General features: G+C 40.1%; 1 protein-coding gene across 1 annotated transcript in view; it reads left to right on the forward strand.

Annotated features, from left to right (window-relative positions):
* The window catches only part of LRP1B (LDL receptor related protein 1B), a 1,026,358-nt gene that overhangs the window by 540,126 nt on the left and 459,288 nt on the right, over nt 1–26,944 (forward strand). The window contains exons 23-28 of the mRNA XM_018554232.1: nt 3,025–3,225; nt 14,269–14,514; nt 15,775–15,972; nt 19,163–19,367; nt 22,373–22,537; nt 24,095–24,339. Of these exons, the coding sequence (XP_018409734.1) occupies nt 3,025–3,225; nt 14,269–14,514; nt 15,775–15,972; nt 19,163–19,367; nt 22,373–22,537; nt 24,095–24,339 (1,260 nt within the window). The remainder of the gene's footprint in view (nt 1–3,024; nt 3,226–14,268; nt 14,515–15,774; nt 15,973–19,162; nt 19,368–22,372; nt 22,538–24,094; nt 24,340–26,944) is intronic.

The following is a 26,944-nucleotide window of genomic DNA, read 5'->3' on the forward strand; positions in this document are numbered from 1 at the left end:
AATAATAGTAATAACTGCAATCATTGCCCAGTCTCCCAATCCCTGGCAGTAAACTGGAAACAAAGACCGCTGTCCTCTGTATGAGTTCTCTGTACAATACTTCACAACTACTGTGCTCTTAACCTATTGAATCAGCATTTATAATATCTAAAAACCCTTTTGACTTTAGGATAATTTTAAGGAGCAATTTCCTCAATGAGGACTTTATTTTTCCGGCGGCTACCACAAGCTGAAATATCTAGATGGGTGTGCTGACCCTGTAAATTTTTTTTCACTAGATAGTAACATAAATATAGTATACGCACCAGTTATCTTTTTCCTGGGGTATGGTATAGGTCACTACCAAGCAATCTGAAACGGTGTTTCAACACTGATGGAAACCGTTGGATGAATGCTTCTGTGGAGATGATTTTATTTTGCCCGTATGCAATTGATCTTATGTGTGTCTCAGCTGCCTTTGATGTCATTCACAGAAACTTCGCAACAGGTGCTTGGTACCTGCCTGAGAGAATAGCCGATGCCTCATAGTGCACATTTTTAATAAGTGGCCCATTTTGTATCGAGTCCTTTTGTAGCAAGAGCAATCCACTTGAGGGTGTGCTTTTCAAATAAAAGGTTCTTTCATGCTTGCTCTGAGTGTTTTAACATTAAAGGGAAACTGTCAGGATAGAAATATTTACTTGTATTAAAGTAAATGTAAACCCATTCACTAAAGTCTTTAAAATTTAATTTGAAGTCATGTTTAGTCTTTTTTTAACTAGTTGTGAACATTGGGCATGCTACATAAAAGTAAATTGAACCCTCCTCCCCACTTCTATTTTTCCCTCCCCTCTTCCACCCCCTCCCCCCTTTTTTTTCTCTAATTTTTCACACTTTCTGCTTGCTCACAAACCCACCCAATGTACTTTTTCCAATGCCCATTGCTTTGTCTCCCCAATTCACGCATACACTAAGAGGCATTGAGTATTGGATCTCTTGCCTTTTCCATCTCATCCTAACATGCAATGTGACACCACAGACAACTTATTAAAATATTGGTAACTGTGTAAGGTAATATGACAAATATGTACTGTGTGTTACATTAAGGATACTATGTTCCCATAATACATTACCATGAATCTAATGTATGTGAATGTGAAAAAATGTTTTTGTAATATAAAAACATTATGTCTAAAAAAGAATCAATAAAATACACAGGGCATGTGTAGCATGTCCCGCCCTTCCTTCCTCTCTGCCGCCCCCCCCACACACACACAGCATTTGTCAACTATTCCTGGCTGTCAAAATAAAAAAATCTGGCCTTTATTTTATTGGTAAATACCTTTGTTGCAGAATTGTAATTTTAGCATCATTTTGAACAGGACCAGTTATAAAATAACATTTATAGTTTTATCTACAGTAACAACATTTTTGATTGTGTTATTGTGTTTTATTGTGCAATATCATTATTACAACTAAGTTATTTTAGGTAATTGCAAAATTAACTGGTCCAAAGCAAAAATTTTAAAATTACTCCGTAGGGGGTTTACAAGTGTGAGAGCTGGTTAAATCTGCAGCTTTAATTAAAATAATATCAAACAATCCTCTTATGAAAGTTCTTACTGTCTTCCAACTGCGCTCCTCCATTGTCAACCTGTAACACAAGCCTCCGATAGAGACTACAAGTTGCTGTTTTAACACACATTGCACAGGCACAGTCTATTGTTGTCACCAATGTATAGGGGTTGATTTATAGAACATTCCCACAGTGAATTGCAGTATTCCTGGGCTCCATCTAGTGACCTTAATGCTCTGCAAATCTTTTTTCCTAGCTGTTCACTGTGTGAATGATTTAAATATGAACCCCTTAGTGTTTACATCTAGATTAATTTGCAAACAGTTGGCCCCGCTCATTAATCATGGACTCCAAACAAGTATGCATATCAGAAGCTTCAACTTCAATGACTTACAGAGTTATAAACCAAGAATGAGAGCCTGCGTCAATGGGCTTTAGTTCGCTTCAGACTTGGTCAAATTTGCCTACAAGGAATTCTAATTTGCGTATCACTCGGCTGTAGATCCTCAAACAATGTCCGATTTGGTGCTGACACTGTCATTCCTTCTGGAGGGTGGATACTTTTCTTCCCCATAGTTTCTGCATGTGTTGTAAAGTAGCACCACTCCAAGCTGGCTTCTGTAATGGACTACAATCTCGGGTTTATTTTAATAATTTTAATTGAGATTATAGTCCATCTTGGGAGCAATCTTGGAGCAGTGTCTAATTTGCAACACCCAAAGTGACCATGGGGAACATAAGTAGTCATCCTCCAGAAGGAGGGACAGTGTCAGCACCAATTCAGAGATGACTTGAGGATCTACAGCTGAGTGATACACAAATAAGCTAATTTTTTATTAATAGGGTATTTAAATGCATTTTTAAAATTGAACTCTTGAGTTTAGTGTCACTTTCAGTAGAAAGGCCTGTCCCCTGACAGCAAGCTGCAGATAATGTCCCTTGCTCTCTGTGCACAAACACAGCTTCCAATCGTCAAGGGTCATGCATCCCTTCTTTTTGCAGAGATAAAAGTCCGGGTCGGCGGGTGGTACGCTGGACCTCTGCAGTGAGCCCACTGCTTCCACACAGAGAGTGAGGATCCCTTTCTGACGTATATTGGCAGTGGGCAGTCTTTTTTATTCAGGCTGTGGTTGCTTACTAAAAAAAACCGAACTCTAAGATTTTTCATACTTTTTATTTTGATACGCCTCAAATGTAAATAACCGTTGCTGAAAGTTGGAGTGATCTTAAAATCAGTTTACATATTTGTATTTCAAATATCTATTTACCTCTTTGTTTGTAGTGCTTGAAGCACCATTTACTAGATCCTGGCCCATAATGTATTAATGACATTACTGACCCCAAGTGAATCGATTAGTTAAATTCTCTTTGGCTGCCTCATTGGTATAAAGGTGTCAACAGGGGTGTAATTGATTTGAACATGCGACAAATGCTGTCTTCTTATAACTATGTTGTTTCTGTTTTCCAAGGGAGATGCATTAGCAATGCGTGGGTATGTGATGGAGATATTGATTGTGAGGACCATTCTGATGAGGATAATTGCGAAGGTTATTTGTGTGGACCACCTAAATTCCCCTGTGCTAACGATACCTCCATCTGCCTTCAGCCCGAGAAGCTCTGCAATGGTAGACGAGATTGTCCCGATGGATCCGACGAAGGCGAAATTTGTGGTATTTTCCTTCTTAAATTGATATGTTCTACTTGATGTTTTTAATGGGTTTTCCAACTTTATAGAAGTTTTCTATTTCACCTAATGATTTATTTTGCTCCTTCTTAAAGCTCTTGATACTTAACTAATGGAACATAAGTGAGAAAATAAAATACAAAAATGCTGTGAAACTTTTATGCGCAGGTTAAGCTGTGCAGCGCGGATGACAGAACCTCCCCTACTGGCCATTGTATTTAGCAGCCGGTGGGCACAAAGCTGCTGAATACACAAACACCCGTTTAGCCAACAATTTTCTACCCTGCTCTTTTGGGCTGATCGAAGGGGCCAATCACAACCCATTTCAGTAGGAATTAATCACATTTTGAGCAGTGTATAGCCAGCATGTGAACACAACTGAACCTACTAAAAAGAGAGAAAGGTTGCCAAGATTTATGGGCACATGACCATCTGCTCTTCTGTGTGGGCATTCTGTTTGCTAACAGTGTGCAAATGATTTTTTTTTAAAATAGTACAACTATTGATTCTATTATGGTTCTCAGGAGACAACAAGATCAAGGACAATAGTACAAGAAAACTTTCTTGAGTTCGCATTCAGTCACATTCAAATTGTGAAATTCGAATGCATATGAATGTCCCAATTTAATAAAATTGATACAAATATCCATTTGGAATGAAACAAAATGTACATGTCTATTGGAAACATATTTGGTACATCTAGGGAATACATGCACATATCTCCATGTTTTATCTCTTTGAACATGTAAACATGCTGCAAGTATATAAAAATAACCATTCATGTGTGAGCAATATAACTTTCTCTTTACCATGACATCACAGCTCTGAATTCCAGTCCTGCCTACTTCATTTCTGATGGATTACAAAGAACACCATCCTCTACTTACCCCCTCTACTCCCCTCCTCCCTATACCTCTACATGTGCACAGGCAAAGAGCAGAGGACGTTATCAGCTCACAAGATTTCTGAAAAAATAACAGGTATCAAAAAGAAACAACAAAAAACACTTTTGATGGTATATTTAGCAACCCAAAACACAGTGAATAGGAGACATGCATTGATAGGGTTTACATTCCCTTTAAGGATGACCAGTAAGCTTACCAATGCTACATTAGCCTTAGGTACCTGCTGTGGATTGACACTAGCAGATGGAAATACTTTTTAGCTACTTGGTATCTGGCTACCAACTGTCCCTCTTTTGGATCCAAATACCTATATATATACAGTGGTACCTCGGTTCATGAACTTAATTGGTTCCACGATTCTGGTCGCGAACCGAATTGGTTGCAAACAGAATCAAATTTTCCCTATGTAAATGAGGTTAATCCGTTCTGAACCATATGTAAATTCATTAGCACTCTGCACTTTCTTTTTACCACCATGCTTGCTCTGCACTTTCTTTGGAGTCATGCTGGATTGAATAATGCTATACAGTACTGTATGTGCTAAAAAACACATAAAAAAGTTTCACAGCAAGTGTGCACCAGTCTGCCTGCGACCGCAATCTCGACTAGAGGAAGCCACGACTACGTGTCAGAGCGTGGAAGATGGTCGCGATCGTGGTCATCCCCCGATCTGGAGTTTGCGAACAGAAGCAAAATGTTGCTGAACTTCCTGTTTGCGAATCAAATTGTTCACGAACAGAAGTGTTCATGAACCAAGGTATTACTGTACATATATATCCTTCTTTATTTGTAACTGTTAAAGTCTATATAGATCTTTTCAAACAAATGTATTGTTTGATAGCCAAAAATGTTGCTTCACATGGCTTCGGGTCGGCCGAACATGCTCAGCATGTTCGGCCGACCTGAAGTGCAGAAGGAGTTCGACTCAGCCGATCAAACATCTGGAAAAAAAAAATCCCATTGAAATACATTGCTACATTACTATTGGCTATTTCAATTTGCAATAGCCAATAGTAAACTAGCATTGTACCTGCCCTCTGCTGATGGACCTGATGAAGAACTGCAGCAGAGGGCGGGTACAATGCTAGTTTACTATTGGCTATTGCAAATTGAAAATAGCCAATAGTAATGTAGCAATGTATTTCAATTGGAAACATTTTTTTCTCTATTCTGACATCGCTCCGTGTCAGAATAAAGAAAAAGAAAGACACAGCAGTGTTTCTCTCCTTGGCGGCCTGGAGCAGGAGACTCCCGGAGCGCCAGGGAGAGTTAGCTGTTTGGAGATCACTGTCCCGGGTTAGCAGGTAACCAGGGACGCTGATCTCTCTGCAAGTGACCGGAGCCAGATGGCTGGCTCCGCCCAGCTGTCAGAAGCAGGCTGTCAGAAGCAGCTTCGGCTTTCAGCACGGCTCAGCCGAGCCGATGCATATGCGTTCGGCCCCGACTGAGCCGCTCGGCCAGGTTCGGGAGCTGTACGAGCTATTGTGAATAGCCCGTACAGCACCCCTTCGATTCTACTGAACCGAAGGGGTCCAGGGGCCGAAGCTAGCCGAAGGATCGGCCGAAGCTACAGCTAAATCCTTCGGCAGCTTCGTGAATAGACCCCTTAGGGACTGATGTATATTTAGCAATAAGCAAAAAATCACTCACACGCCATTGCAAATTATAATCAATCTTTATTGACCATAGTGATGTCACATTACTCAAGCGACGTTTTGAAACCAAGCGGTTCCTTCTTCAGGCAAACAAAAAGCGATTGGTTCCGAAACGTTGCTTGAGTAATGTGACATCACTATGGTCAATAAAGATTGATCATAATTGGCAATGGAGGGCGAGTGACTTTTTGTTTATTACGTTTGCTGTGCGGAAGCATCTGCACAGCAAACGTGGGTTTGATTCGGTCAGGAGTGCGATGGGATCCACTACATTTTGATGTATATAAGCTTCTCCCGGCGTAGGGCCGGGCAAATACCGTCCTCATGGCATTGCAGCCACTAGATAGAGCCAGGGAGCATAGGAACATCCTATGTTCTTCTAGCTTCATCTAGCGGTTAAAAGTCTGTCTGAACCTTTATACATTAGTCCCTAATATTATAAGGCACAGTAGAGCTTGGCCTGGAGGAAGAGAGTGGAGAATAGCTTTCAGAGCACAGGTGCATTGCAGTGCACGGAGAATGCGGATAGGAGCAGTGAGCAAAGTAACAGAGTGATGAGCTCATCTTTCTGCTGTTTCTTCTTTCACTGTCCAGTCACAGAGTTGGAGTGGGAAGGAGACCTTTAAGTGAACGTGAAGTAGTGCAGCAGAGAAAGATCCGGTGTTAGGGAACCAAGAAATTAGGCAGAAACGTAAAGTGCATGTTTAAAAAATAAAAGGAGTTTATTGAAAACAACAACAAAAAATAACTACAAAAAACAATGGAGAAAGTCCAGGATGTCATCCCTGCCAAACCAGAGGTCAGAAGCCACAGCTGGTAGTCAGTGGAACCAGGTCAGGGAACACTGAGAGCAGGATGAACAGAACCAATAGCCGGAGTCAGGAACCAAGTGATCAGTCAGCAAGAGCCAGGATCATTCACGGTGAACAGGAACAACAGCAGGGCACTTGTTTGATCAGAACAAATGCAAGGGTTGCAACCAAATGGACCAGCTGTTGGTTAAATAGTGAGCTGGTGTTTGCACCATCAGTCTGTGACAGAAATTTGTCAGACGTTTTGGCAGGGGTTGCAGAATGATGATGTTTACAGGTTTGGACATAAGAGGGCGCCAAAGAGCAACAGCAGTGTCAAACATACTGCAAACAGGTCATGCTGCAGCCAACTCGAGGAGGAAGGGTAAGAAACCATGACATCTGGTCCTCTTGCCTGACAGACAGGACTGTGCTGTGAGTCAGAGCTGTGTACATTCAGGACTGGATGGACAGAAATGTAAGGAAGGAAACAGCTCTCATATATGTACAATGTATTTAGCTGTTGCCTGGAGTTCAGCATTAAAAAGAAGAATATAAAAGTAACTACATCAGCACAGAATATGCACTGGAACTCATTTAAATATCGAGAGCAGACTATTGTTTCACATTTAGGGGCCCCATTTTGCAGAGAAAATAAAGTATCCTATTTGTGTCTGTCCCATTGTGTGCGTTGCAGCAGAGTAGAGCGCACGGTAACCCAAGATAAATTTATCATCGGATCGTGACAGTAGACCATTCCAGTGCTGATTCACAGCCAGTAAATATATGGATGCATCTCTCCCATTTCAGTGTCTATTTATAACACTCGTCGTGTTCCTGGTGAAAGTTGCCACAATGTAGAGCCACTCATTATTCCCTTTCATGGCACGAAGATGAAACTTATGATCAAATGTGATTTTTTTTTCCCGGAAGCGATATTTAATTCATTAGCTGGGTAAAAACCTAATTTATGTGCAGATCATTGGCACGCCGGCTATCCCGGAGGGGATGATAATGCTTGTCTCTGGGAACTTATTCCTGCTATTCCTTCCTATTTTCTTCTATTTCAATTCTAAGCTCATTTGTCCACTATAGTTTTTTAAAAATAATGTATGGTGTCAGTCCTGTTATTGTCGATAGATCACACAAATCTCTCTTTTCTTTGCATTTATTAAGTGTGTTTCAGTCCAAATTCACCTAAATATCTGCCTGGTGTATAAGGCTGTACCAGGATATAGCTATGTTGTATATAGACCCCCTTATCTTATTCCTCTTTACAACCCTTTCTTTAACTGAGGTACTGGTGACCGTTTTTTTTTTTAACTTTATTTCGGCATTCTTAGGGCAGGCTGTATAACCAGTGTTATAGTACAGTACACATACATGCAGAATGTGCATGGTGCCATGGTGTAAAAAAAAAAAAAAAAGGAGCCATGTATTTTCCATTACTTTACATTAAAGTGACATTAAAGGCTAATGTTTTCCCCCTCCCCCGAATTTTAGTGTAGGGACTTACTTTAAATCATGCCTCTTAATCCGATCATCTTCTTCTTTAGTGTAGTTTTCAGCTGTCCCTCCAGCGCTGGTGGGTGTCTCCGATCCAGCGCTGACTCCTCTGTTCTTGCTGGCACTTCCTGTCCCACGGTGTCTGCTTGCAGGGGCACACTGTCCATAGACTTACCTTGTGTCTCTGCTCGTCTCACGGCCAAACATCTGAACTGCGCATGCGCCCGCCCCAAGATCCTTTGCGGCCGCCCGAGACATTTTCAGATGTTCGGACGGGAGTGCACGGCGGAGACACAGGTAAGTATTAACCCTTTGAAAAAGTTTTTTTTTTAAATCATTTTGCATATATCTACTGCTTGCTAGCAGTAGAAATATGCAAAAACATGCGAGGGTTTATTAACCCTTTAGGGTTCATTGAAAATGAATGAGCTGTGGAAACCCAACATGTCGCATGGCAGGATACATCTATTGTGGTGCTTTTGTTACTCCAATGCAAGATTTCATAACATTAAGCGACATTAAAACTTAAAAATGCATTTAAGTACCTTAAATATTAACAAAAAATTATCTTATTTGTGTATCACTTGGCTGTTGATCCTCAAATCATCTCTGAATTGATGCTGACTAGACATGTGCATTCGGATTCAGACAAACCTGCAAATCAACAAAATTCAGTTTATTCAACGGTTCATCTGAATTCGAAATAACAAATGTATTATATGCCCGAATATATCAAAACTATATTTGGGCATGCATAAATTAATTTACAGAATGAGCAGCAGCCATATTGCCAGCTGGTGCATTCTGCGCAAGGCTTGCCACCATCTTTGAGTATATCTTGGTATTCACCAAGATGGCGACGCCCGAACATACAGCCGCCGCCATCTTGGTGTATACCAAGATACACTCAAAGATGGTGGCACGCAATCGCAGAACGTGCCGCCGGCCGACATGGCCGCCGCTCGTTCTGAATTCTCAGTGTGCGGTTTCGGATTCAGAGGCTCGTCAAGCATGCTGGGAGTGGGAGTGGAAGGGATTATGCCAGGCAGCCCAACATTTTTGTTTGTTTGTCATTGTCCAAATCCTCCTAAAGGTGGCAGTATAACCCATCAGTATCCTAAATACTGAACTTGAGTCTCTTAATGAACTCCAAGAAACAGGTTTTACAGTAAGTAAAAGAAATCCTGTTATTGTGAACTGCCCTCAATAAAGTAAATATTTCAAAATGGTCAATAGATACAGAGCTACAGGCGACTGAAGTTATGTGCAAATCTTAATGTTTCCTGTAAAAAGCAAGCTTAACCCCTTCCCCCCTGCCTCCTTGTTGGTCAGTTAAGCCACCTATCACATTAAAGGACCAAAACGGACTCTTGGAAGTTGGTAGTATTGGCAAGCACAATATGTTTGGAAACTTATATATGACTACTTATTGAATGCAATAAGTATCTGTATTACTAGAAGAATCTCAATTATGGATTGAGATTAGAGAGTCAGGGGGGGGCCTTTAATGGTTTTGCTATAATAACCCATCACGTATAGTTATGGTCATGCTATTACTGTATAATTTTGAATTCTAATGAAATAAATCCTAATGCATGAACACATATCGATAATAAATATAGACATACAGAGAAATAAATTGAAGAATACAAAAATAAATAAAACAAAGACATAAAGCAACGTGTTATCAACAGTTGCATGATGAATATGTTGCTTAGTGACAAATGTTCAGCATCACAGCTTCCTGCTGGGAAAGCTGTTGATCTGCAATATTGCTTGTTTTACATTAGATGCACAACAAAAAAGTGTGAAAAATACACGCAGATATTTGGTTTACCATTATTACTAGCGATGATCCAAACACGCCTAGCTTCCTCAAATTGCAAACTTTAGTGATAAACGCCACTCAATTGAGTGGGGTTGAAAATCATCCCTCTCCATCTTCAATACTAATTGGCAAGGGATTATTAAACAAAGGGCATGGGATGCTGGGCATTGCGTTTGAGGACATGCACCAATCCCAAAAAAGTTTTTAAAAATACCATTCGAAAGAGAGCAGTTCCTTTAAGAACGCCTAAAGTGAAACATTTTTGATACAAAATTATTTCAAATAACTATGCTTAGGGGATGCCATAAACCTGCCTGTGAAGTAGTGCACCTGTAGGATATACTACAGCAAAGGTGACATTAAAACCGGCATGAGGATTCCCCCCCAAACAAAGGACATGGATAGCTAGGCACTGCTCTTGGGGGCATGTACTAATATTTTATAAAAAATGCAAAATACCTTTAAATAACATCCTAAACTGCCACTTGTGAAGCGGCACACCTTACAGTGTATATAATGTACTACAGGAGAATTGACATTCACAACAAATTGCCACTAAATATAATTTCGCTGCCTGCTTTTTTATAAGGTTATGGGGACCTCCATCAGTTCTATATCAGACCCTTATCCTTGATAAGGGTCTGCTATGGATTTGAAGAGGGACCTCAGGCAAAAAAACAAAAGAAAAACAATGTCGGGTTTCCCTTCATATCCATACCTGATATTTATCCAGCCGTGAAGCCTGGCAGGCCAGAAAAGTAAGTGGGGTGAAGTGAGTGTGTACCCCGCTTCCTTCTGAACCATGCCATGACAATTGCCCTCAACATGGGGAGGGTACCTTTCTCTGGTAATAGGGGCAAGGGCCTTATCTCCATAACCATCCCCAGGAGGATGTGGGTGTTTGTGTGAGGGCACTTATCAAAGTCTGAAAGCCCCAAGATATCTGGCCCCTCCCAAGATATCTGGCCCATGTGAATGGATAATTCTCAAACAATTCTCAAACAATTCATCCCCACACAGCTACCTCCTCATGTATCATTTCCCCCTCCTCTTTCAGATTGTAAGCCCTCAGGGGCAGGGCCCTCCTTACCATCCTGCCTTGAATTGTATTGTAATTGTAATATCTTCCTTACATTGTAAAGCGCTGCGCAAACTGTTGGCGCTATATAAATACTATGTAATAATAATAATAATAATAATAATAATGGATAAGGGCAGCTGAATATGTCTTGGGATGCATCATTGGTTGCTTGGAGGAGACTTGTTAACGTAATCTAACTGTAGGAGAGAAAAATCAGGCCTCCACAGGGCTGTGGTGTGTGGCAGAGCTGTGTAAATCTCTGGACTGGATGACAGAATTACAAATCCTTTGCCAGGTAAAATAGCTCCCATATTTGTATTGAGCTGTCTGCCTGAACATTCAGCTTTAAGGTAAGGGCTATTAAATTTTAAATGCAGTTTCGATGGAACAAGTAAATTCAGCACTTTGTTCCTTTTCTTTTTTTCTTATCAGCCTCCCACCCACGTTCTGGCTATGTCATTAAAATGCAAGTTATTTATGTCTTCAATATGGGATTCTGTCATGACACCTAACCTCAGCTCTCTGATTGGAAATTACCAATCACCTCCACTAACCTGCCTGCGCTTAAAACAAGGCCTCTCTAACTTTACATGCATTCCGCCTGTCACTGACAATAAAGACTGTCACAAAACGCTAACCTTTTCACTGGGAGACTTCCGTGAATTTCCTGCAAGTCGCCTAATATTTCTTCCCTTGTTCTCTCCGTCCCTTCTTTACATTTAAAGCCTTGAATGCTGCTCTTAGACAAGGCAGAAATATCTGCCTGTTAAGGAAATGCCATTTTCTCCACTTAGATTGCCCATTTTCTTGCTGTCATCTGTTAGGCTTGTTCCTTCATCTCGGGAGTCAGTAATAATGACATGAAAGTGATTTAGAGAAAAAATATATGAAATGTGTTTCTAATGGAGTATTCTAAGGTTCTGCTGTAAGATTAACAAAGAGCCAATCTCCTTATGTTATGTATATTTATTGACTACTTTTCACTCTCTCTTTCTCTCTCTCTGTACATCATATATATATATATTTGTTATATATGTTAATATGGTAGGTATAACATGGAACTTAAAGTGAGACTAAACTCAGAAGTTAAATCTTAAATATGCCTTCAAGTACCTTAACTAATAACAAAAATGTATCTTATTTGTGTATCACTCGGCTGTAGATCCTAAAATCATCTCTGATTTGGTGCTGACACTGTCCTTCCTTCTGAAGGGTGGCTACTTTTGTTCCTCATGGTCCCTGTGTGTGTTGTAAAGTAGTCACTGCTTCAAGCTCGCTCCCGGACTACAATCTCATGTTTAGTTTAATAATTTGTAGACTTGTGCACGGCAAAAAATATTGTTTTCGGACGCAACAAATTAATCCGAAAAACATTTTCATTCGTTTTGTCAAAGGAAACACAGCCTCCGAATCCGAAACCGCACACTGAAACTGCAGAATGAGCAGGGGCCATATCGGCCGCCGGCATGCCGGCATCATGGGGTTTATCTTGGTATACACTAAGATAGCAGCGCCTGCATGTTAGAGTGCCACCGTCTTGGTGTATACCAAGATTTACTTCAAGATGGCGGCAAGCATGCACAGAACACGCCAGCGGCCAATATGGTCAGCGTTAGTTGCCGTAATATGACGTCATATGCTTCGCGTCCAGGATGGCAACGGGCATGCACAGGATAATATGGCCGCCGAGCGTTTTGTAAACTAATTTATGTATGCCCGAATATAGTTTTCGTATATTCTGGCATATAATACATTTGTTATTTTGGATTTTGACAAATTACCAAATCAACTGAATTTCTTTGATTTGCAGGTTCAAATCCGAATGCACATGTCTACTAGATCTGATCAGTCTGCTACCCTCTGATCATCCTTAACCTCCTTGGCAGTATTCTGGCTCAGGGTTAATTTTCAGTACCAAGAACGGTAACCCCGAGCCAGACTCGGGATTGCATAGAAAAGTGTCACTTACCTTGTCCCGGCGAGCCCACGGTGTCCTCCGCTGTAAGCGGCAGGCCGATGCCGGCATCTGAGTTTTAGTTTCGTTTTCGGGCATTACAGCGGGGGGCAGAGCCGGCGGGAAATTCAAAAGTGAAAACATGACATTTACACAGAATACACACAATACAATGTAATCTGTTATGATTACACTTATGTATCAAACTATTTCACTTCAATTTTGTCCCTAGAGCTTTGTCCAGTGCCCTGCCTGCACTCTTACTGCTCTTTCTGCCTGGAAACTTGTGAACGTCCATGGCATCCAAAAAGCGTCCCTTTAGGTCAAAAGCGGTTTCAGACCAGGTAGAAAACAGCGATAGTAAATTAGAATAACTTGCAAGTGATTCTAAATTACTATCGTTGTTTTCTACCTGGTCTAAAACCGCTTTTGACCTAAAACAGCGACGATTCTGTGACCGAGCTCAGTGACATGCGAATTTGGTACTCTATTGACTGTGGTACTGATCAGGCAGCGCCCCCAGAATTCCCATTAACTGGACCATTTTTTTATTATTATATTATAATTTTTTTATAATTATTTATTATATTATAATTTCTTATAATTATTTATAATTTATATATATTATAATGTTTTAATTTCGTGTTTGAAACTTTATCATACCTGGGATGTCTACTGGACTCTTGTTTTTGGACAGATGTAGGTGAGTTATTCCTAAGATTTACTATGAATTACGGGCCTACAATATAAAACAACAAATTTCCATGAAAAACAATGTACCGCTTTGGGATGCTAAATTCCTGAATAATCATACCGCCAGGGAGGTTAAACTAGGCTGCCATGTCTGTTCTAAAAGATAGAGGAAGTGAACAGCAGCACACACTCCCTATCACTAAGAGGTAGGGAGGTTCAGGGTCCATACACACTGAAGTGTTCCATCACGCTGTATTAATGCACATGTGTTAATGTGTGTTATGACTTGTTTTAAAGTGTGTTGCATTAAGGCTGCCCATTCATATGCCTTGTGGTATGCTGCAGTACAATGTGCGTTGTTCTCTTCTGTACAATTAATTAGGGAGCCATTGACAATTGTGAATGGCATCATAACACACCACACATAGAGCAGGTGTGTTGCCATGCATTGTGCTCCTCCTTACATATATCCTTTATTTGCTGGTTTGCTTTATTGTAAGTATTGATGGTTAGAAATGTGGTTTAAAATGGATTTGAGCATCAACTATGTGTTTAAAAACAATCATGAACTTTGTATTAGCATAACAAAGCTATTTTATTCTTGTATCTGTTGCAGATGAATGTTACTTGAACAATGGTGGCTGCAGTCATCAGTGCAGTGTGGCCCCGGGCAGGGGCATTGTATGTTCATGTCCTCCGGGTATGCACCTAAGTGTAGATAACAAAACCTGTGACATTGTGGATTACTGCACAAAGCATCTAAGGTGCAGCCAAGTGTGTGAGCAGCACAAACATGTCGTCAAATGTTCGTGTTATGAAGGATGGACCCTAAACCCAGATGGGGAAACCTGCAGCAGTGTGGGTAGGTGATGGGAATTCATAACTTCCTTGTGATAATTTGCAATTGAAGAATTGTGCATTTTAAAGAGAGCCAGTCAGATGTGAGCTTATGTAAGAATCTGTTGATATAATGTAATATATTCTTATTAATAGTATATATTTAAAAATATAATATATTCAAGAATTAATACAATGCCTGGCCACAAAAAAAGTCACCACCTGGATTTAGCTAAGCAAATGGATATGAGCTATAGGGACTGCTTCAGTTGGTCAGGTCTAGCTTCAGCAATATTATGTGCTCAATAAATAAGGTCAGCTGCCTACCTGAATATACTGAATGACCAGGTTTTTACATCAATGGATTTTCTCTTTCCTGATGGCACATTGGGCATAATAGTGGTTCAGGGCATGAAACATCATTTTCACACATGGATTGGCCACCACAGAGTCCAGACCTTAACCCCATTGGGAATCTTTGGGATGAAGACTTTAGGCTGTGGTCTGACTCTCCCATCATCACTACAAGATCTTGGTGAAAAATTAATGCAACTCTGGCCGGAAATTAAATGTTGTGACATTGCATAAACCTATTGAAATGATGCCATGGTGAATGCGTGCCGTAATCAAAGCTAAAAGTGGCTCAATGAAATATAAGAGTTTGGAATAACTGTAAGCTTGCATTCACATCTGAGCGACATCAAATATGCGCTTTTTAAGCGTGTTTTGTGTAGCACATTCTTTGCGCGTTTGTACACATTTTTACATGCGTTTTACGCACATATATAAAGTCACGTGTTTTAACTAGCAGATTGCGGCACATAGATGTGAATGCAAAAAAATACACGTGTAAAAATATGTAAAAATGCAGCAAATGCATGTTTTTGAGGGTTTTTTTTCATTGACGTCATGGCACTACACATTCAGTATGAATAAGGGCTAATACTTTGTGACATTCGTGTCATGGCCACATCATGTTAGAAAGAAACATTATAGGGTTCCATTTTGTTTACAAAAATATTCCCAGAGTTGGCCTTCAATAGATAACACATTTTTACCCATCTGAAGTGCCTGTGAAAGTGTTTTTTGTACAGCAGGTCAAAACAATTTTATTGTTTTAATGGATGATGTTATGTTATAAATAAGCCCATCTAGCGATCAGCTGTGACCTGTATCTGTGTTTGTGGCATGTCACCCAGCCTTCTAATTACCATTCTCATCTCCGTAGTGTTTACTTCTGCTCTTAATGAGCTTATTACTAATAATGATTTTAATTTAATTTCAGATGCATTTGAAGCTTACATTATTTTTTCCATCCGTCACGAGATAAGACGGATCGACCTTCATAAACGGGATTACAGTCTGTTGGTTCCCGGTCTAAGGAACACGATAGCACTCGATTTCCATTTCAATCAGAGTTTGCTGTATTGGACGGATGTTGTTGAGGACAAAATCTACAGAGGCAGATTATCGGACACATCAGGTAAGCGATCCTTACCAACACTTGCTTTTGTGGACATCAAATGTATAATCCACCAAAACAGTAATTGCAACAAATTATGATTCCATGTCATTATCACAAGCTTTCACCCTTGTGGCTTTCACCCTTGTGGCAAAGCTTTCTACAGGATTTCAGAGGGTGTTTGAGGGAATTTGTGCCCATTTGGACAACAAAAGGCATTTCCCAAAAGGTGGCCAAATTTTTTAAAATGTCATTAATCATCAAAGCATTAACAGCACCCAACTCCAAATCAGCTACCCTCCAAGGGATCAGGCATAATCTCGCTTCCTTGCCTCTTGCTCCTATATATTTATAACACCAGTATGCATAAGTTTGGGGTTTACATGAGGCATACATATAACTTTGTGTTTATGTTAACAATATAATTTGTTTTACACTGATTAATACCAACATTTAACTGCATTTCCAAAATTTGAATTCAATAATAACCCCCTTATTTGGTTGTCTTTAGAAAACTACAGCCCACTTAACACATTCAACTTTCACAACTTCAATAACATATGCTTAATACGTCCATATAGTGTTCACTACATATTCTATCCAAGGGCTTGTAGTTTTGTTTGCGTCCCGGCATATTGGTGTCATTAATAGCACCATTCACTAGACACACCTGAGCTCATAATTTGGAGTGATGCCCACATACCTTTGGCAATACAGAGGGGAATTTATCAAAACTGGAGCAGACAAAATCTGGAGCAGCTGTGCATGGAAACCAATCAGCATCCACCTTTCATTGCCAAAGCTTAACTGAACAGACTGAAGAGAGAAGCTGATTGGTTGCCGTAGACAACTGCTCCAGATTTTGCCTGCTCCAGTTTTGATAAATTCCCACCACAGTGTATTTGCTTTTTTAACCCTTGCTGCCGGTCTTTAAAAGCATGCCAGTTAGCATGCTTCCAGTACAGAACAGTGGACGCATATATGCCGAGTCCGGAAGTTAAAGTACACCTTCTTGCTGCCACAACTGTATATGTGTGTTAACTGATTGGGAAGTGGTTAAATATGCTGTTCTGCTTCCTGCTTTGCAGGGTTACACAGGGATTATGCTTCACTGTTTCTTTTTACAATGGAAGTCTATGAGCCAGCCAGTTTATTGAAAACAATGCACCCCCTGTGTGGCTGATATCTCATCACAACAGTTTTTAGGAAGCAAACAGGATATTTGCACCAAGCCGCTGAGAGCTCTTCTAGTGGCTAATCTACAAATCCCTAGATTCAGAACAATAACAAAACGATGGAAAAACCAAGCTAGTAAAATTACATTATACTTTCCTGTTACTTTTCCGGAACAATGCAAACAAGTCTTCTGGCTGCATCTTTTTTGTTTTTAATAGTACATTCTGCTCACAGTAGCACTAGTCTAGCTTTTCAGTATCTAATAGATAAAACCTACAGTATAAACTGAAACCTTCATCCAGGGTGTCCCAAACAAAGTAAAGTCGACCTTCCAAACCTTTACAAACGATGAAACTTACAAGTACAGTCATGATTCCTTAAAATGCTTCTCAGTTACTTTTTTTATAGTTTTTATTTTCTCCTCCTTTTTTTTCTTTTTGCTGGTAGCCATTTTTAGAACAAACAGATGATGCAATCTGCCTTTGCTTCCTAGCTATCTCACTGTAACACCTATAGTTAGTTATATCACTATAGTTCAACCACAACCTGCTAAAAAATTTGCTGCAAAATCTTTCATCTCGTTCGGATATTGAACCACAATTCTTAGCATCTCTCTCCTGCCCTCAGCCTTTACTTTCACTATACTGCTACCTAAAATGGCACTGCTGCTGCCTAATTTCAAATACTTCTTGTATTTATACCTTCTTTTATATTGTGATCTTTTTGGAAAAGGGCTAAAATGTTATTGTTATGGCCCCTTTATCTTGGTACAGCTCTGTGGAAAATGTCTGCACAAGCTCATAAAGGCTTAGCTTCACACCTCGCACCTAGCAGTAAAGTATTGTAACCTTATAGGCATAGAAAGGAGCAGGAAAGTGAGTAAAATCATTTTTTGCAGATCGAAAATGGAATTATCTGTTCGTTCAGGGATCAAAAATGCTGTCCGTACACTGTACAACATACCTTGTTGCAACATATGTCAACATGCATTGAAACGCCAAAAACACATGCTGCAACAATGTTAATGTGGATATAGTTTTTGAACCCTTGTTTCACAGAGATGTTTGCTATGACTAAGTATACTTAGGAATGTATTTGTAAATTGTTCGCAGAGCAATTGGTTCTGCAAAAAATCTGACTTTTACATTCACACCACATTATGGCCACTAGATGGAGCCAAGGAGCGTAACAAGTTCCAATGCTCCATCAAGTGGCCATAATGCAGTGCAAGGGCTGGTTTTTACCAGCAGCATTGGGTTATATTGGGCAGCTTTGCCCATGGTAGTCCCATTGCACGAACGAGGCAATTGGCTATATATCCTTTGTTCCCTGAATAAAGTAGGATATGTTGAATTTTGACACACTCTGTGTTGCAGAGCATAAGAATTACATACAAGTTGGGGAAAAAACAGCACCTATTACAGTCAATGGCTGTGCATGCTGTGTGGTGCGAATGAGCCCTAAACTGTACTGATTCTCTACGAGAATCGCGGGAAATCCCACGATCGGACGAGAATCGTACAGTGTATGGAAGGCGTGCAACCGTTTCTACTGTACGGTCGCACGTCTTTTGTCGAACTAGCATGCTCGAAAACCCGCCGAGAATCGTACGATTGTCGGCGGGTTTCTAGCCTGCTCGTTCGATAGCTGTGGAACGGGCCGGTGTGCACACGCGCACACTGCCCGTTCTGCATTGCGGTCATTGGAAGCCCGCCCCTCAGCGGGGCGGGCTTTCGATGATCGCAAGTACGAACTGCCCGTCCAAGGTGGGCAGATCGTACGAGCTTTCAATAAGCATAGGACCATCGCAAGACAAAAGTCTTGCGATGGTCGTAAGGTGTATGGGCACCTTAACAGTCCATTTTTTTTGTCAACTTTACAAAAGCCAAAAGCAGTAAAAGTCCTTTCACTCCTGATTACTAATGATCCTCCCTGTAATTGTAATATAAATGACAGCAATGATTACAGCTGATAAAAATGTGTGCATATTTCTGGGCTAATTAGCAGTTGTTAAAATCTTTCTCTCCTTTCCTAGGTGTTAGTGGGATTGAAGTTGTCATTCAGCATGGTCTGGCCACACCTGAGGGCTTAGCGATAGACTGGATAGCTGGGAACATCTATTGGATAGACAGCAATTTGGATCAAATTGAAGTTGCTAAATTAGATGGCAAAATGAGATCGACATTGATAGCAGGTGGGATGGAGCACCCCAGAGCTATCGCCTTGGATCCGAGATACGGGTAAATTGTTATTATTCATATTTGTGACATGTTTAGCTTTAATTGCTTTTTGGAAATAAATTGTAAAGTTCCTTTTTTTTTATTGCATTCATGGAAAAAACAACTGCTATGATATCTTAAAGTGTATCTGTCTCCCAATTAAAGCTGTCATCCTGTGAAGTGATAGTAAACACAAAGTGAGGGAGCCAAAGGTGTGGGGCTGAAGAAGAAAAATCTTGTTGTGCATGGCTAGCTTTAAGTTAAACTGTCAAGGTGAAAGGACAACTAATACTTCATGGTTGTACATGAATAATTCATGTGCATCCATGCACATGTGCCACCCAGTGCACCTAAAGCATCCTATCTTACCATTGGCCCTTGGACATCCTGTGTCATCCAGTGACCCCCGGTGTTTTCATGCAGCCTCAAGTGTGCTTTCTAGTTTCCCAGACTCTCTCAATGGATACAGATACTTGGTCTGTGACACAAGTAAATAGTAAAAATGAAGTAATTCCTGAGTGATTTTCCTGCATTGTTATAACAGATTAAGAGTAGAGATTTAGAGATTGTGATTCTGTCAGATGCTTTTTGACGACTGGTTCTCTTTAAATTGTTCCCCTGAGCCCTGGACACACCAGGTTCCCAAGTGCAGGGTATGCCCACGCCTTGACCTCTGCTCCAACTTTGAGTCAGTATCCTACTATTCAACTGTTCAATGTGAGAGCCTCTACGAGCCACTAGAGTTCTTACATTGGGCTGCTGAATGACATGTGGGGGGCTTTGGGTTCTCATAATGGTCACCATACTGTTTTTAAGCCTCTGTAGAACAAAAAAAAACAAGGCGTGTCATTTTGTATGTACAGTTCAAGGTCTTTAATTACTCTTTATCCTATTACAACCCATTTATACGTTCTGTCAATTGATTTCAAACTCACAATTGTTTAATTAGACGTAAAAAATTGTAATTGTGTAGGACCCAAAAAAAGTTGTATTGAAATTCCACTGTGAAATTATACTGAAATCAGCAGCAGATGCAGACACAATAGATTCTTATCAAGGCTTCATTTTCATAAGGCTTGCAAGCTCTGATAATGCTCCTGTTTATCCAGCTGAGGCCACCATCTCCCTCCGTGTGCTTTATAGGGAACCAGAGTTATTACAGCATCTCATTCTGTCTGACATTTACATTAAGTGGTACTTGACCTTTGCAGTCTAACATTTTAGATATTCCCTGTTTAGAGAAAATCATTTTGATAATGCTGTTCAATGGCTTAGTTGATTTTAATGGAACTTAAGTTTGCTTTACTGAACTTGAATTCATCACAATGCACGTCTCTATATAGTTATTATCAATTACATATCTTTAAGAGAAAGAAAGCTTTTCTTCTTCTTTTGCTTTAATGTAAAACTCCATTCTAAAAACAATCCACTCTGTGTCAGTTGTATACACCAAAACAATACTCTTGAAATTAATTGCAGATTTTAACTTGCTCCTGTTTTGGGGATACTGAAATAATCCATTTGACTAATGTTCTTAAAGTAGAACTGAAGCCAAAACTGCTTTTTTTGTTTGTTTTGGATAGAGCAAGGGAGGGTTATAACCCCATCAGATTTGTTGTCATCTGTTTCCCATTGGGGGACTTCCCTTCACTTCCTGCCTGAAAGCCAAAATGGGAAGTGAGAGAAATTCTTTCCAAAGTGAGGATAAATCCCTTGTGGTCAGCAGGGTCACTAGAATAGTGTCCAGTTGGAAGATTTGCCATCTATTCCAGCTGCCTTCAACAGGTTGTTTGTTGTATAACATACATGTCCTTTTGTTTAGCATGATCATGTGACAAATTCTCACGGATACAAGTCTCAGAGAACAAGATGGTTGAATATAAAAAGAAAGAATTCATATATAACTTTCTTTCACACTGTCCTCATGATGACCCAATATTTGTGATTTTCTTTTTTTCTTTCACTTTCAGTAATAATGATCAACAGGACAGATAGAGATGGTGAATCTTTTTTAATGGGGACACAGGCCGCAATAACAACCTGACAGTCTTTCTAATCCCTCTCCACTTCATCCAAAACTAAAAAGAAAAGTTTTGGCTTCAGTTGCTCTTTAAGCTAAAACTGGTGGGCTTGCTAAGTGGAATGGTCTGTCTCATATAATCAAATTATCATTCTTTGTTGTTGAGTTCTCTCCTGACTTAAGCAGATTCTTGATTGGTTTACATGGTAACCCCCCCCCAAAAAAAAAAGTAGAGAGCAAACCACTAGTCATTAGTATTGCTTGTAGGCTCCCTGTGGCTGCTTATCTGTGCCCTAGAGTCAATTTACCATGCTTTGTTGTGCACTGTGTCTTTGGGTAGAGATTATTATTATTTTGGTAGAGGAGCAGTGCTTTGCTTTCTCCTGCCAGGGCTGCTCTTCTGACTGGTGATCTCATGAATGGTGGAGGAATAATTAAGAAGCAGCAGGAGAGGTGGAGAAAGCATAGATTCACAGAATGAATAAAGCGGAGATCCTTGCACTGCAGGTCCTCATGTATAGTTTCCTCTCCAACAAGGGGAAGAGTGAGCAGCACAGTAGTGACATTAGCAAATCTTACTTCAAAGCTCCATAGCCCAGCAGTCAGAGGTATCACTGCCTTAGGTGATCTCACACTGTAGATATAGTCACATCAACCACTCTTACTCAAAAATCTTCTAAAACTAGCAGTCAGAGGCAGCAGTGCCTTAGATGATTCCATGCTGTAGATATACAGTTATGTGGCTAATGGAACGACAATGTCTAGGCACATGTTAAGGAGTTCACTGCAAAAGGTTGTTTTTTAGAGTACTGCTGGCACACAATTCAGGTCATCTACATCTGAATCTATTTAAAAAAAATTAGCACACTTTATTGAGTAAAGAAAAAGATGGTTAAGACACACACATGTATCTGCATAATGTCAATTGCATATATGTCTTAAGAAAATTCAAAATAAAGCATATATTTCCTTTAATGTACTAATTAATAATTTCCTCTCTCTGCAGAATAATGTTTTGGACAGATTGGGACGCCACATTTCCACGTATAGAGTCGGCCTCCATGAGTGGAGCAGGGAGAAAGATTATCTACAAAGACATGGAAAGTGGAGCCTGGCCTAATGGGCTCACTGTGGATCACTTTGAAAGAAGAATAGTTTGGACAGATGCCAGGTAATATTTCCAGGGGAATCCTTACAGAATCTTTTATAAAAACCATCTAATTCAGCTCGCTCTGTGTGAAGATTAGACAGTGTAACGTTAAATGAAGTTGGTGTTCTTAAGAGCAACCAATCATCTCTTAGCTATCACTTACTATGATTGGTGTAAACAAGTGATGAAGACACTGGGAGCTGACAGTGCACACATCCATCTAAAAACATTGTTCATAGATGACCAGATGTCTTCCAGCTCATTTAATACCCAATGCAGCTCAGTAGTCACTTGACATTATAGGAAATTCTTGTAAATATTGGGCTGTGGTTGACCATTCTTACATTATATAGTTGAAGTGCATGGCTAGTATGTGTCCTACTGGTTATTGGTGAAGAACCCTGGTGCACAACCTGTGGCTGATGGCTGCATTCTACCCTTTCATGATCATTGTGCGGCCTTGGTGCCCCAGCAGTCAGTAGTTGGAGTAGAAGCATTGACTTAAAAATGAGCTGTAATAATAGTGATCTGTAAAAGTCTCATGTAACATGCCCCCAGTCTCCAGCTGTCTCCTGCAGCATGTCTGCAGCCTCCAATCAAATCTGTAGTATGCCTTCAGTCATTGATAGTTTCCTGTAGCATCGCATATACTGAATAATAGACATGTGCGATTCGGTTCTTTCCGAAATTCGTTTTGGACGAATTTTCGGAAATTCGGAGATTCGGATGCATCCGAATTCCGAATTACAGCTAAGACGAATGCAAACGAATCCGAAATTCCCGTTTTCCCGAAATTCATTATTGGACGAATTTCTTTGCACCATTGACACCATTTTACCTCTACAACATCTATGATTAAAGTACAGAGGCTATAGTGTAGAGGTTAAAGCACAGGATTCCCATTGCTAAGGTCCTAGGTTCAAAATAACCTGTGTGGACTCTTGGTGATGTTGAGGGATGTTGTTGAGGTCCCATAAATCTAGCACATTGACCAATACTGGTAGAAATCCAGTTCGCTTTCAAGTTCCTGTGTGAAGTTATCTTATCACCCCTCCTGCCCAGTTCACTATTTTTTGGTCTACAACACACCTCCCTGCTAATAATAGAGATGAGGAGAGGGGGACCCTTGCTTTCCTAGGGAAATAATGCTGCTCCTCAATAGATACAGTACAGTGAGTGAGTATTGTCAACCTATCACAAACAGTTTGTTACTGGAAGGATCATCAGGTGAAAATATAGAATACAAAAACAAAAATAAATGCAGCTACCAGGACTGGTAAGCGGCAATATATTGCATTTTTGTTCTTGAATTTAGATACACTTTAATTGCAATAAAATTATTATGAAATTATATTCATTATAAGTGTGCATTAGTGACAACTTTAGTAAAGCAATTTCAGAAGCAGAGCCCATAGCATCCAGCTAGATTCACTAGATTCATGTCTGAAGAAGTCAGATCTCTGAATCATGAAATCTGACTGGATGGATTTTTTCCAGTTTGTGCCTCGTCTTTTGCCTTGCTGATGTGGGGTATAAAAGGAGAAGAGTAATATGTTTATGTTCTTTCCACAATTTTAGATCTGACGCAATCTATTCAGCATTGTACGATGGAAGTTCCATGAAGGAAATCATTCGGGGACATGAATATCTCTCCCACCCTTTTGCTGTTTCACTGTATGGCAGTGACGTATACTGGACGGATTGGAGGACGAACACCTTGTCTAAAGCAAATAAGTGGACCGGCCATAATGTCAGCGTTATACAGAAGACGAGTGCTCAGCCTTTTGATATTCAAATTTACCATCCAAGCCGTCAGCCGCAAGGTAAGTTTCTTCTACACTGGTACAGTGATTCATTCTGGAGCAAAAAAAACCATGGACCTGTTTCCCAGAGCAACCAGTCAGGTTCCATGTTTAATTTTCCCACCCAACACAGGATAGAATGGGCATGGTAAATCCTTATTGGCTGTTCTATAGAGATTAACACTTGGCTTTCTCCTGTTTGCTCAAATAAGATATGGTGTGGTGTGGTGTCAGGTACGTTCCTACAAATTTCTAATGGCCTAAAAACCTTATTTCATGTAATACTGGTCTACATTAATAAAATTATCTTTCTAAACTGGAATAGCACAGCTTCTTTTATTTTATTTTTTCTTTGGCAACCAAATTGGGGTAACACCTATTTTATATTTGTTACATGTGTCTTATTTGCACAGCATAACTTTAAAAAAGAAATTGTTGCTTGCACAAAAAATGCAAACTTTTGAAAGAAGAATTGTTCTTTGTACTAAATATCCCTCTGGAATGCAAGGGGGTGGGCAAATTATTGTTGACATAATGAGCCCCGTCTGTACTGTTATGCAGTGGTGTCAGTGGTAGCTGGGAGGGTTGGCCCGCACCCACTTGACACCATTGGAGGGGTGACACCAAAATGACTGACAGAAATGTCGGGCACTTGGTCATGGACAGCCGAGAGAGGAAGGGACACGATGGCATACCTTATCCTGCTGGGTGAACGTCCCCTTCTCTCTCAGATGGCCACCAGCAGGTAATAGCGGTAACAGATCATGACGTCATCACGTGCGTGCACGCGCACGCATGATGAAGTCACACCCGGTACCCGCTTCGGGTGCCACCCTGCCTCGGGACACACCTGCTGTTATGGCAGAGCTCATTATCAATTCTTAACTAGATTTGAACACATTCTGTCCCAAGAAAGGGTTAAAGCTCTAGATGTAATGCATGTTAATGAGGGGAATCTCAGTCTGTCCCTAGTCTTTCTATAGGGGCATTCAGAGTTTGCTGTTACTGAAATTGAGGGAAGCTTGCAAAGGCTCCAGCTACAAAGACACATCTAAAAGGTATATTTTTAAAAATTATTTTCGGATATACAGTATGTTTACATAGGATCATGTAAAAAAAAAAAAAACATAGGGGTGGGGGATGTTTCAGAGTTTTGACTGAAATAGTGGAAATACACTTTTAGTCAGCTGGTGAGGTTAATGAATGGTCTTCTACTCGTGTTCAAAATAATCTATAGCAGTAGAACCATTCCCTAAAAATGTTACAAGATTTGGCAACCTTGAATTGATGCGCTTGGTAGAAAATGTAGAAATGTAGAAATACCTAAACATCTACAAAAAGATATCTGCAGCCAGGTAAATCAGTACATTAAGGTCAAAAATATATGTTTTTTAATATTGACTTTGACCAGAGTTTGCTATATTATTTATGATGATAATATGTTTTCCTGTTTTTTTTAGCCCCCCCCTTCACCACCACCACCACTTCTAAAAAAACAGTCTTAAATTGAAGCCTTTGTATTTATTTTCCAGTAATTGCACATTTTAAAGCTGACAGTTCATGAAGCCAAATGTAGTGCTATTAGAGAAGGCAGTATGATACACTTATCCTGTCTGGCTCCCATTAACTCACCTATGTACTTATGTTTTAGTGTCAAATGGAAGAGCGCAGTGAATAAAAAAAAAAAAGAAGCTTTTTTCACAAGATAGAATTTAGTATGTGTCTGTGATTTCCCCATGGCACCCTGTAATTACTAACAGGCCAGTAAAGCAGTTAGCACTGCAGTCTAGCAGTCCTGGGGTCCTTAGCGATCGCGACACTATGATTATGTACGTGGCTCCCTCCAATTTCACACCTAAATCTCTCTGTCTCTCTATTTCACACAACTGCCTCTCTATTAGGAATCATTCACACCAGTGGATGAGCTTTATGCTCTGGGTGACGTGTGTGCGCTCTGTAGGGGCGATGTGATGCATTGTTACAATGCATCATACGGTTTATCTTTCTTTCTTGCTTTCTTTCTTGCTTTCTTTCTTGCTTTCTTTCTTTCTTTCTTTCTTTCTTTCTTGCTTTTCTTTCAACTTTATTTAGATCTCATACAATGACCTATTATTCAACTCAACTCACCATTAATTGCATGTTGCAATGTAGTGTAATGTGTCACATCCTGTATTACCTTTTTTTTTTAGTGCACACCAACGCGGAGCATTGGTGAACACTGAAACAAAAGGACATAAAGCAAATTGCCTGGCCGATGAGTTGAATAGGCCCATAGGTTTGGTGTTTCAAATCTAAATAAATGTAACAATTTAGGAAAAATATATATCTATATATCTAAAACAAAAGGGAACAGAGTGCCACCTCCGTGTGTTAAATAGTTTATTATGATAAATAAAGCAAGGGATAAATGTACTCACAAGCAAACGTTTTCATCACGCTTTAACAACAAACAAGAAGCCACACGGTCTGTTAACCCAACATGGTATCGCCCCGACTATGTAACACGGTTGCCTCTGGTCACATCACTGTCCACCGGCCGCACTCAGCCAAGATTGACCCATTTCAGGGGCAAGCCCACTTCATCAGAATAAATAAATCTATATCTATCTATATCTATATAGATATA

Source organism: Nanorana parkeri, unplaced genomic scaffold (assembly GCF_000935625.1).
Source record: "Nanorana parkeri isolate BGI_ZX_2015 unplaced genomic scaffold, ASM93562v1 scaffold148, whole genome shotgun sequence".
Classification (NCBI taxonomy): Eukaryota; Metazoa; Chordata; class Amphibia; order Anura; family Dicroglossidae; genus Nanorana; species Nanorana parkeri.